The 15,375-nt window shown below is 41.2% G+C and overlaps 1 protein-coding gene across 2 annotated transcripts in view; it reads right to left on the reverse strand.

Moving 5' to 3' along the window:
• Positions 1–774: 774 nt before the first annotated feature.
• Positions 775–15,375, reverse strand: part of Frzb (frizzled-related protein) — a 33,007-nt gene continuing 18,406 nt past the window's right edge. For both annotated transcript variants that reach the window (XM_063283281.1, NM_001100527.1), the window contains 4 exons: positions 11,255–11,320; positions 6,290–6,494; positions 5,838–5,901; positions 775–2,271 (listed from right to left, as the gene is read on the reverse strand). In XM_063283281.1, coding sequence (XP_063139351.1) covers positions 2,161–2,271; positions 5,838–5,901; positions 6,290–6,494; positions 11,255–11,320 — 446 coding nt within the window. In that variant the 3' untranslated portion in view covers positions 775–2,160. The remainder of the gene's footprint in view (positions 2,272–5,837; positions 5,902–6,289; positions 6,495–11,254; positions 11,321–15,375) is intronic.

A 15,375-nucleotide genomic window follows, 5' to 3' on the forward strand; every position in this document is an offset into this window, starting at 1 on the left:
CACTGGCTGAGGCTGTAGCTTGATGTAGGCAGACACAAATGGCAATGGAGATAGAAATGGAGATAGAAATGGAGATATATAGATGTCGAGCACCCACAGGGCCTGGTTCTACCTTCAAGACATAAAAAAAAAAAGAAATAAACAAACAAACAGTAAAATTTTCATTACTTAAAATAGCTTCAAGTATGCCCTGGAAACACTGATGGCATGTTAGGGAGTCCAGATGCCAGCTCCTTCAAGTCTCCTGTTACCAAGTCCTGCCCTTTCTGCAGGGTTGCTGTGGAAGCCCTGAGGAAACAGAATAGGATGGTTGTGTTCATCCTGGGAGCCCACAGCCAAGACAAATACCCTGGGGAGAGATTGGAGGCCAACATCCATCCACAGTGCTGCCCTTCCCTCCCCCAACTCCGTATCTCAGCATCCCTAGAGCAGCACTCCTCAATACCAAGTCACACAAAATTCTCCTTAAAGGGATAACAACACACCTAGGAAAAGACACCCCTGTCTCAGCACCAGAGAACACAGTACAAGGTACCTGAAAGCAACCACAGCAGATCCAAGCCTGTGCTGTCCTCCTACAGGCAAACATGGGAGTCTGGTTCTAAGGTTGGGGGAAAATATTGGTGTTTAGGGCTCACTGGAAAGCAAGGATGGTTTTTTGCTTCTAAAAGAAAAGAAGTTAGATGAGGTATTAATTACCAACACTGGAAAGGTCTGCTCAGGAATGAATTTCATCCTTGCCTGGTTGTTCTTACAGAAGGACACACAGCATCGTTTGCTTCATACATGCTTTATTTTCAGCACACCATAGCTTAGGAATTTGGATCCACTACTACCACATGCGTAAGCTGCAAGGAATGAGACTTTTAGGTGATTGGCACATGCTCTAAAGATCCCCACTGCAGGAAGGAAGAAAAGGCACCATGAGTTCCCCATGGGCCATCGGGGGTTTCACTGCAGCTTGAGTAAGAAAAACATTTTTGTTGTTGTTGTCTCTCCCGACAACCATAATTCCTTTTATTAGACATTTTGACGGAGCATTAAACAGCACAAATTCAATTCATAAGGTCTAGGCCATGAGCCTAGTCTACTCATCTAGTTCGACTTGGATGTGCAATGGCTTAAACCACCCACCCCCAAAAATACAGACACACCAAAAACCAAAATCACAAGCCCAAAGCAAAAAGAAGAATAAAAAAGAAAACAAATGTGCACATTTCACTGTCCTGTAAACTATAGTCTTTTATAGAGTTACACATCTCTTTAAAATAACACCCTGGTGCACACATGCATACTTCAGTGCTTTCTTTTCCTGGTCAATACAGCGAGCCAAATTTATTTCTGAATGGAGGTGGGGCGTCCAACAATGAGCTTTATTTAGAAGGAAGCAGAGCTACAGTGATAACAACAGAAGTCTAGCTATAAGCTTTTCTCTAATGTCCGTTAATACATTTATGAACAAATCAAAAGACTTTGCCAGAAGAGCACTGTTGTCAGTGGCTCAAGGGCTACTGACTCCAGTGTGCCCCTTAACCAGGCAAAATATTCTTTTCTTGGCTCCTAACACTATTTATTTTGCTGCCTGCCAATCTTGAAAATAATTCATGCTGTGTGGCATTTCCTCATAAATGCTTCCCGGTGTTGCCCCGCTCCGCTTGTGCAGTGTCTGATTTCAATCTGCCATTCTACCTTTATAAACATTTAGAACTTTCACAGCATGAGGGAAATGCCCAAAGGCATACAAACACAAGGCTTCAAGGATAGCCGCAGAGTCTGCTTTACAGCAATATCTAGTTCTTGAGATATTACCAGAATTCTCTCTTTACATCAAATACTGCATCTCAATCGGGGTACAGAACACCAAATTAAAACCCGGGACTCCAGGACAGAGACCTTAGCATCAACATATTTAATTTATTATTCTGGTTGCAAAAGAACAGTTCCCACATGGTTGGTGAAACAGGATATAGAACATATAGAAGAATCTAACCCCAGGCTATTAAGAAGCAGGAGAAAAGGAACCAGAAGTAACATCAGTTGGCACGCGGTGTCTGTGGTAAACAGGAGGTCGCGAGTGCAACCGTGCGGTGTTCCTTTGCTAGTCCAGCAGCGCCAGTCTTAGGAGGGAGTCCGTGGGTGTGGCCTTTTACATTTCAGGATTCAGCTGCGCGCTGGCCGGGGATTAGCGTTCCTGCCAGACTTCTGATTCTGAGTGGAATCGCTGGCATCAGTTTTACCCAGTCCAAGATGACGGAGTTTCATATCCCAGCGCTGTGAAATGTAAAAGAGAGAACAGTCACATGGACACAGCATTTGGGGCTTAATTTCTATGATGCTATCAACGGAGGGAGAGTCCAGAGTCAGACCTCTAAAGTGTTTGGCTACTTTTCCAAAAGTACAAAACCTCTATCCAAGGATAACAGCGATGCTGCGTAAACACAACGCTCTGATTTAAAAAACCACAAAGGAGACCGTCTCATCTATAAGATATTCAAGGATGCCATCGTACCGAAATGTAGAACTAAAATTCCATGTCTGTAAATGATACAAAAGTCAACAGGATCTGTACTTTCTGAATTTATATTCAAGTGGAAGATTTATGTTGACAGTTTGAGGGAAGGGCTATTTCTCATCATTTTCTTAAGACTAAAGCAACATGACCTTTTAAAAAGTAGTTGAGTGGTCTGGGAGTTGGTACGTGTGTTTGGTACCCAGCATCTGGGTAAAAGCCGAGTGGAGTGGTATCCATCTATAGAGTCAGTGCCGAGGGGACAGCAAGCCAGGGTGCAAAGACAGGCTGGTCCCTGGAGTTCCGTAGTCAGAGAGTCTAGCATCCGTTTGAGGGAAAGACCTTGTCTCCAAAGGTGAGGTAGAGAGCAATTGAGCAAGACCCTTAACAGTGACTTCCATATGCACATCCACCAGCATGCACAAGTGCATGTGTGTGAACACATACACACACACAGACACAACACCTACCAGTGACTTCTAGCCACCACGTTCACATCCGCCAGTATGCACAAGCGCATATGTGTGAACATGTACGCACACACACACACACACACACACACACACACACACACACACAAAGTTAGCTGTTTTAAATAGTGAAAACAGAAAGGAAAAATGGTGTCTCTAAAATATTTTCCTAGTATTTGCCAATTACACCAAAACCATGAGATACTGCCTAGCCACGGGTTTTATAATGCATGCAATTGTGGGTTTTTGATTGTTGTTGTTGCATGCATTTAAAAAAAGTAAGAAAAGTCACATTTAACTTGTATTTCATATGCATGTCAATACTTGTAATACAATTGAATGGAGGTTACACGGTGAAAGTGTACGGAGTGATAAGTGCATCTGTACTCAACGAACTTCAGTGAACATAGAAATCATCAGAGGACCATGCTGAGAACAGCTTCCTGTTAATCAGCTCTGAATGGGGTCCATGATTTCCACAGCTCAGGAGCTCTCAGATGACCCAGGGGCTGCTGAGTCAATGACCTCACTTTAAGTAGCAAGAAGCTAATGCCAAGTGGCTCACGTTCTGATTCTATCCCCCAACTTAACCATACAAAGGTTGTGAACGTAATCAGTGTTTTTATTGTTTCTGTATTGAGATTAATAACTGATCATGGGATTATTCTGAGATGGAAGGATTACAAAGTGAGCAGCACGTTTGTGGTTATTAGTAGCTTTTCTATTAAAGTATATCATCATATTAATCATCGTATTAGCTGACTTTATTGCACAATAATATTGCTTTTATTTTTTAAAAAAATCTGATTCTTAACTCTCTCCAATGTAATTCAAATACCTTGCACAATGGGCTGATGTGAAACATAGACGCTCCCAGCACCCAAATGACAGCTCACAAATATTTATAACTCCAGTTCCTAGGGATCCCACACCCTCTTCTGGGCTTCTTGGGCACGAGCACTTACACACAGACATACAAACAGACAACACTCATACATAGGAAATAAAAATCTAAGAATCTTTTTAAAAAGAGACACCTCAGAAGAGAACTGGGAGCAGTGATATATTACTGTAATAAGAACACCAGTACAGGAGGACCACAGAGAGTTTGAGGCCAGCCTATGCTACATCATAGGTACCAGTCCAGCCTGTGCTAAATTGAAAAAGTATCAGTCCAGCCAGAGCTACATAGCAAGACAGTGTCTCAAAACAACAGAGACAATTATTCAAGTCATTGGTTCATTGTTTTTCATTAGTGAGTTTAAATTCAATCTGAGAACATCAGTGATCTCATAAAAACTATGACTTCTCTGAAGGAAGTAAATTCACCATGCTACAAAACAGGACAAGCCGTGCAGCCCAGTGGAAACATAACCAGGGAGGCTTGCTATGCACAGCAGCAGAGGTGCTGAAACTCTTCCAGTGACTGGTACAGGACTTTAGGACAAATCCCTGTTCTGCACTCAGAAGCGGAAAACAGACTCGAAAGTTTGGAAAGACGTCCCAGTTATTCTGAAGAAGATCCACTTCCCCACTAATAATTAAACACCAGGTTAATTGCCCAGAGATGTGAACAAAAAACACTCACAGTCAGCATTTGAACTGCACCTCACTCCTGACTAAAAACCCTGGAGACAAAGGAAGTCAGGAGTGATCGTTTTTTTATCTATGAAGTCATGCCCTCCACATTTCTGTGGGTCACTTCGACTCACATGTGTCTGCCACGCTGAGTACCAGACGTAACAAGATCAACTGCCTAAGGGTGTTTAATTTACCCTGGAAATGCTGCCTGAGCCTTCAGCTCTCAGAAGAGGATGTATTATGTTTGGTACAGTTCTCCCTCCCAACCCCCATCCCCAGTTCACACCCTTGGAAATTTTTCTGCCTCCTTTGTATTTCCCCAGTCATTCTTCTCTTTGAGGAAGATGTGCTAGTGTAATAATAAGAAATGCAAAACCTTTTCTACTGAGTAATGTACTACTTCAAATACATACATACATACATACATACATACATACATGCATGCATACATACATGCATGCATGCATATGGTCTAGGATTATAATGTAAAATATTAAACCCACATCACTGTTTTAAGCACCCAGTTTGGTGAGATCTCTTCTGCACTTATGACTATGGCAGCATCTCGTTCATAGAAGTCCGTGTCTACACATTGGACACCGAGGTATTTTTCTATTCAGCACTAGGTTTTTTTCCCCCCTTCTCAGAGAAGAGCAATTTGTTTAGAAGCAGTAAAAACCCCTATTTCCTGGTTTCCCAAGTGGAGATAGAAGTGCCCCTGTTCTGATCAAGAGTTCCATGATAAAGTTTCCTCACAGAGTTCTTGAAAACCTATGTTGACCGCCTCGCTTCTTTCTGCCTGGAATGGCCTATGACGTTGGTGACAGAGCAGCCCTGGGTGACTTCTACTGAACAAGAAGATGGAAGCGATAGCCTCCATGGCAGAGCAATTAGCTGTCAGAGGCTGGCACCCGAACGCTTGCATGAAGCCGGCCTGTCATGGTTGGCCAGCTACACGAGGTTTCCCAAGAAGTTAAGGCAACCGTAGTTAGAGCTCTGATACACGTAGAGGAAATTCATTCCATAAATGAATAGACAATAAAGATAATCTCAGTTCTCAGAATATTCATGTACATGTATATATGTGTGTTTATGTATATATATGTATATATATGCATATCAGGTCTTGATATTCTCATGTAGTTAAGGGCAACTAATTTGTGTAAGAGAAGGTTTTGTATGGTTTATATGGCCAGACAGAATTTTTCTTCTGAACGTACAGCACGGTTGCTCAGTCCCAGCCCCAGTTCTACTTTGAACATAAAATCCAAGCCTACCTTGACTTTCTTACCAAGCCGATCCTTCCACTTCTCAGCGATAGAGCCTTCTACCAAGAGTAACCTGCATTTTAAAAATCAAATGACAGCTTTTGAAAAAACAGAGAATATAATTGAAAAAAATTCGAAGAATTGGTGGCAAGAGAAACTAAATATGTTTATTGTAGACTAGGAAAGCCAGAGGGTTGAGAACAGTCTTAACCATTTAGGAATCATGAACCCCTTTAGAAATAAATAAATCTATGATCCTTCTTTCTAGAAAAATCTATACCCATAAGTCTATGAGCATTCATATCCTTTTTCTATCCAACGTATAAAAGTAAAATATATAGCCATAGTTCCCAAGAAAGTAGAAAGAGCCTAAGACAAGAAAAGCCCAGCAAGATGTGTAAAAAGAAATGTACTAGCTAGGAAGGGAAACAAACTCCCAGGCCCCTTCAGGGGAAAGTTACCTGGAGCGCTCTTCATCTTCATACCCCATGATGACATACTCCTCATTAACACTGAGGGGAGGGCAGAGGCAGCCAGAGGTGCTGTACAGGTTGACGGTATCCCTTGGAATGTTTACCAGTGATGCCTTTAGAATTTCCTTCACCTCCACAATGGCGGTCACGTCATGACATTTCATCTTTACCTCTTTAACTTTAGCCCGGATGACTGGATAAAAGAAAGTAAATTTGGTTTATACGATGACACACAGTAGGCACACCATTCAAAACAGAACAAAACAAAAAGCCAGTAGGCTTTTTTCCTAGCCAGTTCCTCTCAATTTCATGCTCAATGGTTAGAAAGGGAATGCCAGGTAGACATTTTCTTTTAGAGAAACTAAACACTATACTGGCCTTCATGCTCAGCCCTGATTCCCTGCTAATTTGTGTATGTATCTGTGTATGCATACATTGGTGATTATACACACACGTGTGTATACATGTGTGATTTCCACGAACCCATTTAGGTAATCAGGGTTGATTGGGTAATCTGTTATAATTCCCCTACAAGGCTTCACTTTGGATGTGCGGCTATGCATGTGCACCGAGTGCTGCCAGTAGGTGTTAGCTCAAACCAATCTTCCCCATGGAAAGGCCTACTCACCTTGATGCTTTGTTTTTTGATTATTCAACTGATCAGTTTTCTCAAGGCGGGCTCTCTTCCCTGCTACGGCTCAGTCTTGTTTCCAAACCATCTACTCCGTCATTCACCTCCCTCTCCCCATCTCACCCTCCCTCCTTCACACCAGTGCTACGGTCGTATCTCCTTTCGGTATACTGAGATTTCTTCTTGAAGAAAAGCTGTCCATTAGACCTTGTCTCCTCCATCTGCCTTACGCTCAGCTACTCTGCTAGCCGGTGCCCCTGCTATGTCATGGACAATGTTCTAGCATGCCAACTGCATCAGTCCCCCTCTCCCACTCCCAATGCAAGTAGACCCCAGCTCTCCCTACGGGCATCAGCTTCACTTTTCAACACAAAGGCAAATTGTCCTCCGTTGCAAAGTCAAACAAACGCACTCAGAACCTAGAAGGTGCATTTCTTCTGTTCTCCTGCGCCTCTTTTTGAAGAGTCACATTGTGTGGATATCTACTTCTGTTAAGTAAACATTTTTACAGGAAATTTTTACTTTTTAAAGAAAGAAAGATAAGAACATGTTAGTTAATAAAAAGCCAACAATTGCTCAGGAAGCTCTGTCACATTAATTCAATGTCCACAGAGGAAACACAACGTATGTAAGAGAGTCCACTTTGGGAAAGCTCTGAAGACAGGAATGGACAAACTCCCACTTGCAGATCCCCCCCAGGTATTTTAGGTGTTCAGGATTATACAGGATTATAAAATCCCTCCACCAAAACGTAAAACCAGCTGATAATCCATTCTCCACCATCGTCCTAACTTTATCGTCATAACCTAATGGTCTACGGGCACAGCAATCTACAGGACAGAGATTCTGTTACCAAAATTTGTAAAATTTAGGATAAAGCCTCAATTTTATTAAGGAGTATTTCAGTCTTCAGAGAACTTGTTGCAACACAAGCGTGAGAGTTTATTTCAGGCAAAGTCTAACTGCCCAGGTGGCCCTGCCTGGCTTGACTAGCCAGTGGCGTCCCTGTCCTTCCCTGTTCCCACGGCCCTGTATTTTGACAAGAGATAACATTTTCCCTCCAGACTGGCCAGTTCCGAAGGCCAGTCTGCAGACATATTTATGTGAGTCCTGGCTTAAATGAATGTGCTTCCCAGTATCCATCAGCCATTAGCGATTAGGGAGCTGTGCAAATGTTCTCAGCGAGTGATTTATTTACCCGGTGCATCCACTATTTTCATTAGGAATTTTTAGCACATGAACCTCCTCCAAAAAAAATACCTCTCCACAACACCTACTTTATTATTCAAGTAATTTTGCTAAAACTCACATTTTTTTTACTGAATTGGTCAAGAATGAGGCAGAGGTTTCATATGAATTAGCAGTTGTTCCTGCCTATACCTCATTTTCTTATAGATACATGCAAATACATACAGTGAAAATCAATATATTTTGAAACAAAAATATTCCTTTCGTTAGTTTGCCTTCTAGTTAAGCATTGGAGGGCCTATTTTCTCCTAAAAATCTGTAAGTCCGAACCAAAAACCAGTCTTTAAATCATGGGTAGCCGTAGTGTCTGGCTATGACAAAGAGAATATTTTGTCCTCACCTCCTTTTTACACTTGATCTTAGCCAAAAGGCCGAGAAGCGATGCTCACCTCCTTTTTTTACTCTTTCTTTTCATTTTTTTTTCCAATAGTGATTAGGGAAATCTAGGCGGACCTTGAACTTGCAATGCAGTCTTAGCTGGCCTTGAACTCTTGATCCTCTCGGCCTTATTCCCAAGTGCTGGGAGGGACTACAGATGGAGTACTAGACAAAGCTCTCCTTTTTCTCGATTGTTGTAATGCTCACTCAGCTACCTTCTCTAAAGGTTCTTCTTAATGTTGTGATGATTACTAGTTTAACCTTAAATGGTAAGAGTACCACAGGCTACTTTGTTAACAAGGAAGCTGGGCAAAGTTAAAAGTACTAAGTAAAGAGAAATGAACACAACTCTATCTCTTTGAAATAATTTTTTATTGCTAGTGTTTTTAGTGTGTGTGCACCAGTGCATGCATGTGTGTGTGTGTGTGTGTGTGTGTGTGTGTGTGTGTGTGTGTGTGTGTTTGCTGCTGTTTGTTTGAAGACAGGCTCTCATGTATCCTAGGCCGTCCTCCAACTTGCTGCATAGCAAGGGATAACATTGAACTACAAGAACGATATTTCGTGATGCTGACGATCTAACCCAGCGTTCTGTGAATGCCGGGCAAGTCGTCCACCAACACTGCCAAGCCCCAGTATGAAATCATGTTTTTACCTTTTATCATAGCTATATATAAAAGTTCCCATAGCCTTTATAAATCTTAAAAGGCTAGCCTACTGAAACCAAAGACCTCCTTCCCCCTGCAGTTGTGGCAGTTTGCATAAGGAAGTAGATAAGTAGCTAGGCATTTGATTCTTAGATAAACTAAACTCTTCAGCTGGGGGACATCTGTCCCTCCTTGAAATGTCTGTCTGTGCCCCACTTGCCAAGAGTGGCTAAGATCCTGCTTAAGATAGGCAGTCAGGTGATCTGGTAAGCTCATGCCCACAACTCTGGTGCTGGAGAGGCTGAGGTTACAAGTTCAGAGGCAACTTGGGCTATAGAGCCCATTCTAGGCTAGCCTTTCAAGTGCAGAGTCCCTGTCTAAAAACAAATAAATTATAAGCAAAATATAAAAATGTATTCCACTGAAGAAAAATTTGGGAAAGAAATTGCATTCAGACTCGCCTACTCTTCTTTTATGCTCTTTAATAAGTTGCGTTTGCAAGCATTACTGTCATGGTTACTTCTCTCCTTCTAAGACCCCAAATTCTAGAACAGTAATTCTCAACCTTCTTAATATTGGGATCCTTGAATTCAGCTCTTCATGCTGTGATGACCTCTGTAATATAAATTATCTTCATTGCTCCTTCATAACTAATTTTGCTACTGTTATGAATTGTAATGTAAATAGCTGTGTTTTCCTGTGGTCTTAAGCAACCCCTGTGAAAACATCATTTGACCCCCAGGGGGTGGTGACCCATAGGCTGAGAACCACTGCTCTAGAAGTTGAGTTGAATCGTTATACACCCTCCAGCTTCTAAAAATAAGGCACATAAAAACAAAATTCTCATTTTCACAGCGTAGTTAACTTTAGAAGTCTCTAATCCATATTTAGTCATTAACTCAGGATCAGAGTATGGCATGACCTTGTCAGTCTCACTCACAGGCTGAGTGTTCCTACTACCAAATCCAACACAGTGCTACAAACGGAAAATTCCACCCTGACTCCACCTGGCAGGTCACAGTTCAACTAAAGATGCCCCAATAATTACCTTCAGGAACTGTCAGTGATACACAAATTTCGTGCTTGAACTTGAGTCCCATTCCCAAGAATATTTCCAAGAATATTCCCACACATCCACAAATATTCCAAAATACAAAATGGTAGTCTACTAATCCTAAATACTTCTGGTCCCTAGCATTTTGGATAAGGACTATTCAGCCTCTACTTGAAAAACAATTATATTTTTTTTGAAAAAAAAATCTGTGGAAAACAGAAGCACTGAGCAGACCTATCTTACCAGCAGAGGAACGCCAGTGACTGCTTCTCATGTGCCTAACAATGATTGACATTCACTGAAGTATAACAGTACCCAAGAGTACATTATACAGAATGAAAGAAGGGACAGCTTTGTTCAATAATCATCACTCATAAAGCCTGGGTGAGAAGAGTGGTTGTGAGCAGTTGAGAAAACGAAATGAGACAGTACGTGGAAAGTTTCTGAAACAGTCCCTGGGAAAGACAGCACCCTCCCATTAAATCAGTCAGCTCTATTTGTAGAGGAGGCTCTTCAGTTAGCAGTTAACTTGTCAAAATGTTACATTGGATCCCGTTAAAGAGCAAAGCATTCCCTTAGATGAACAGCAACAACTATTAAGTACTGTTTCCCAGTCCTTTGGGTCATTCTTGTGGAGCACAGCTGGAATCCAGATACCAAGCCAGAGACAAGAACTTCTACCTTGAAACTGATCTCTGGGTGCTCAATGCTATGGTTTAAACAAACAAATAAACAAGCAAACAAACCGATGCTCTCACAATCACACATTTGAGAAGAACTTTGCCACCATGATGCATTTATATATTTGGTTGTGAGCCTAGCCTTTAACGGCTGAGCCATCTCTCCAGCCCCATGATGCATTTTAATTAGCTGAAACTGGAAACAACACTTGCAAGTGTCCTTTGTTTTTAAGCCTCCCTTTTTAACTACCCATTTCTGCGCATGCAAGGGTGTGCATGTAATATACACCCATGAGTGGACGGTAACAGTATCCTTACCATAGTTGTAATTGTTCCGGAAATAGGTCTTCTGTGTAGCTCTGACAGGCTTACATTTGCAACGTTCTGAAAGAGATGAAATGGTAAGTGACTTTTCTACATTAGCAGTCTCTCATTCACCTATGTGCTTTAAGGAAGACTCCATATGAACTTGGTGGTGAGAGGTGTCTCTGTGTCTGATCTTTTCCTCCTAGAACTATCTTGCTGTTCCTTCTATCTACACAGCCTGTTCCTCCACACCAGTAGACTCTGAGGAGAGTCCCCAGTCTCTCCCATCCAAATCCTGAGGGAACACTACCTGCTCATCGTCATGCTTGAGCTAACCAGGACCCCAGACTTCTGAACGAGATGTACTTAGTGCTTTCAGAAGTAAAATGTTGGCTCACTGCAAGACAATTCGGTAGCTAGTGTGGCCCTGTGGAAGACCTGTCCACTTTTTATAAATTCTTTGGCATTTCTTCACACATTAGTTCCTGGATCAGAAAGCCACTCAAGGAGATAAACTGGAAGTGCCATAAGCCAGTGAGCCCCTTCCACTGGTAAAAAACCTGCCATCACATGAAATGGTGCTTCTGTGCTTGTTGGAGACAAACTACATCTTTTGTAAATGTAAATCCCATATATTAAAAATATCTACAATAGTCATAAGCACTGAAATAATTTGCGTATAAGAAATATTACACAGACTGAGCAGGTTGTAGTTCTATATCTAGGAATACATGCATGTGTGTGTGATGACATATATATATATATATATATATATATATATATATATATATGACAACAATTAAAGAAAAAGAGGCCATGAATTTGAGAAATAAGGGGATTATACAAGTATATGAGAGGGGTTGGAGGGAGAAGAGGGAACAGGTGAAGCGATGTAATTATATGCTAATTTAAAATTTAAATATTAATAGTAAAACTAAATTGTAAAAGATATTTGTGAGTGGTGACCTGAACACATTTTTACCTAGTAGAGATGAATGTCATAGAATCTCTGATTATCTCAAAATCTTACATTTGTAGATAAGTTCACATCTTCAAGAGTATATTTTTAAGCCTTCTATGGAAATGACATTCTTCCAAAATTACTTAGTTGAGAAGCTGGAGTTGGGGATGTACCTCAGTTATAATGTATATGCTTATCTCGTAGTTTGAATAGCAATGGCTGCCAAAGACTCATGTCCTTGGATTCTTGGTCATAGGGAGTAACACCATTAGTAAGTGCGACCATATTGGAGTAGGTGTGGCCTTGCTAGAGGAGCACGTCACTGTGGAGACTGTGGAGGAGAAGTTTGAGATCTTTTTTTTTTTTTTTGGTTCTTTTTTTCGGAGCTGGGGACCGAACCCAGGGCCTTGCGCTTCCTAGGTAAGCGCTCTACCACTGAGCTAAATCCCCAGCCCGAAGTTTGAGATCTTGTATGCTCAAGCTATGCCCAGAGTGGTTCAGTTTCCTCTTGGCTGCTTTCAGATTGAGATGTAGAACTCTCAATTCTTTCTCCAACACCATGCCTCCCTGTATGCTGCCATGCTTCCTGGATGACCATAATGAACCAAACTTCTGAAAATAAGACACACGCACACACACACACGTAACCAAGCAACCACACACATGCACTCACATATTGTAAGCATACGAATTGTCAGCAAAGCCTATATAAAAAGAAATAACACAATTTCCTTAAAAGACATCTGATTAGTAAAGGTTTCTTCAAGTTAATACCCCTGAGAACTCTCCCCCACATTAAATAATAAGGGTTTCCCACATGGCGACACAGAGCACATGAATTGGAGAAAGCAAGCTAATGTCTTGTCATTCTGTTTAAAAACTGTTATGTTAGTTTGGGGACCAATAAAGAGCAGACTTCTGTGCTGGCCATTTGCCATCATATTTATTATTTTATATGCATGGGTATTTTGCCTCCATGTCTGCTTTTGGAGGCACTGGATCCTCTGGAGCTGAAATTAATGGTTGTGAGCTGCTGTGGAGATGCAGGCGATCAAACCTGGGACCTCTGGAGAAACAGCCAGCGCTCTTAGTGTGGAGCCACCATCTCTCCAGTTTCATTTTTAAAAAATTTTTAATTACAGTTTTTTGTTCTGTGTGCATGTATGTGTGTCTATGTATACTGTGGGAGTGCACACACACCACAGCTTGTGAGTGTAGGTCAAAGGAAAACTTGCAGGAGTCTCTTTCTACCAGGTAGGGTCTGGGATCACACTCAAGGCAAAAGGCCCGGCAGCTGGAGCCTTTGCCTGATAAGCCATCTTGCCTGCCTCTTGTATTTTCTAATCAAAATTAACTTTACGTCAATTAAACCTATGCAGGAGCACCAGCAGTCCAAAGGCTAGATGTACCCTGCCTGCCAGATTTCACAGAGGTAAGCGTCTCTCCTAGCACCAGTCACAGTAGTGATTGTTGTGGTGGTCATGGCAATGTTTCAACACTGCATGTGGCTTTGTCCTTCCTTTGTTCTGCAAGTGATTTTCAGCAGATTTCTGGAGGAGCTCAGTCCAGTAAACAATGGCTAGTACCAGGGGCTGTGGACACTTTGAAGAGGACCACTCCATGGTAGACAAGATGACTCGGCAAGCAAAGGGGCTGAGTTCAATGCCCGGAACCCACAAAAAGGTGGAAGGAAAAAATCAACCCCCAGGGTTGCCTTCTGACCTCACTCACACACATCACACACACACACACACACACGCACACACACACACACACACAGAAACATACATACAGAAACAGAGAGAAAGAGAAATACACAAACACATACACAGAGAAACATACACAGAGAGAAAGAGAAATAGACACACAGAGAGAGGGAGAGATGGGGGAGGAAGGAAGAGAGGGAGGAAGAGAGAGAGAGAGAGACAGAGACAGAGACAGAGAGAGAGACAGAGAGAGAGAGACAGAGAGAGAGAGACAGAGAGAGAGAGACAGAGACAGAGAGACCAATCGGATTTTATAAAGACAACTACTTCAAAATAAAGCTCCTATTACTAAAATGTTTGTGTTCCCTTTTAAAGAAAAGAAAACATAACCTAGGACTTCTTGCCTTGTTAGCTTGTTGATTTTTTTCTGATATGCTGCAATCTTTAATATTTTATAAAGTTTTCATAAACATTAGAATATTTCTGAAGAAAAAATGCTACAGCTTGAATTTACAAATTATCACCATAAAGATATACATTTGTTGTTTCTCTACTTAGAAGCACACATGTGTCACCATAATGCCTGCAAAGACTAAGATTTTAGCTGAGTACTAGAATGCTTAACAAGCTATCAACGGTCTTGGATTTGGTCCCCAGCATTCAAAAATAAAGTAAAAATAATAATATGTTCATAAATTAGCTATATATCTCTAATCTTTGGAAATTGTTTGTGTTTTAATTTTTAAAAGTTTAGTCAAAAGCTATATAGCGAATGTCACTGAATTGAAGCTAATGTGATATTGTTCTCCATGTAACTTTGCCTGAAACATAAACAAATACATTACATCACACTTAAGAGGTAGAGATACTTTTTCATTGCATTTTGAAATAATTTAGGAATATTTCACGAGGACATTTACATAGTGATGTGTACAACCGCCTCTATGTAGATTATTCCCTAAAATCTAATGAGCTGGGCCTCATCATCCTTGGGGCCAGAAGTTTCTCCTCCGCAGCACACTCATTACTCTTAGGGGTCCGTCACCATGGGAATTTGTCACACCGCATAAAAATATAGACCTTTCTCCCCTAATTCTTAGCTTTTGCTATAAGTAAATTCCTATATAATTTGATTATCTAATAGTTCAACATATTGTATAAGTTGAATTTTACATCCACCAAGCACAAATGTATAATTTCCTTATTTCCTTTCACTTACATGTGATCATTTAATCCAAACATATTCATACTTTGCATTAATAAACTCAAGGTATTATCTATCTTCTAGGTCACACACACACACACACACACGCATACACATGCACACATTTGTGCAAATTCACCCTTATGTCCACAAAGCCTAAGAACTAGGAAAAAAAACAAAAACCCAAAGAAAGAGAAGCTGCATGCACCATCCATTGCTACTTTCGGTGTCCACCACCATAAATAAAACTGTGACCATTTGT

Source organism: Rattus norvegicus, chromosome 3 (genome assembly GCF_036323735.1).
Source record: "Rattus norvegicus strain BN/NHsdMcwi chromosome 3, GRCr8, whole genome shotgun sequence".
Classification (NCBI taxonomy): Eukaryota; Metazoa; Chordata; class Mammalia; order Rodentia; family Muridae; genus Rattus; species Rattus norvegicus.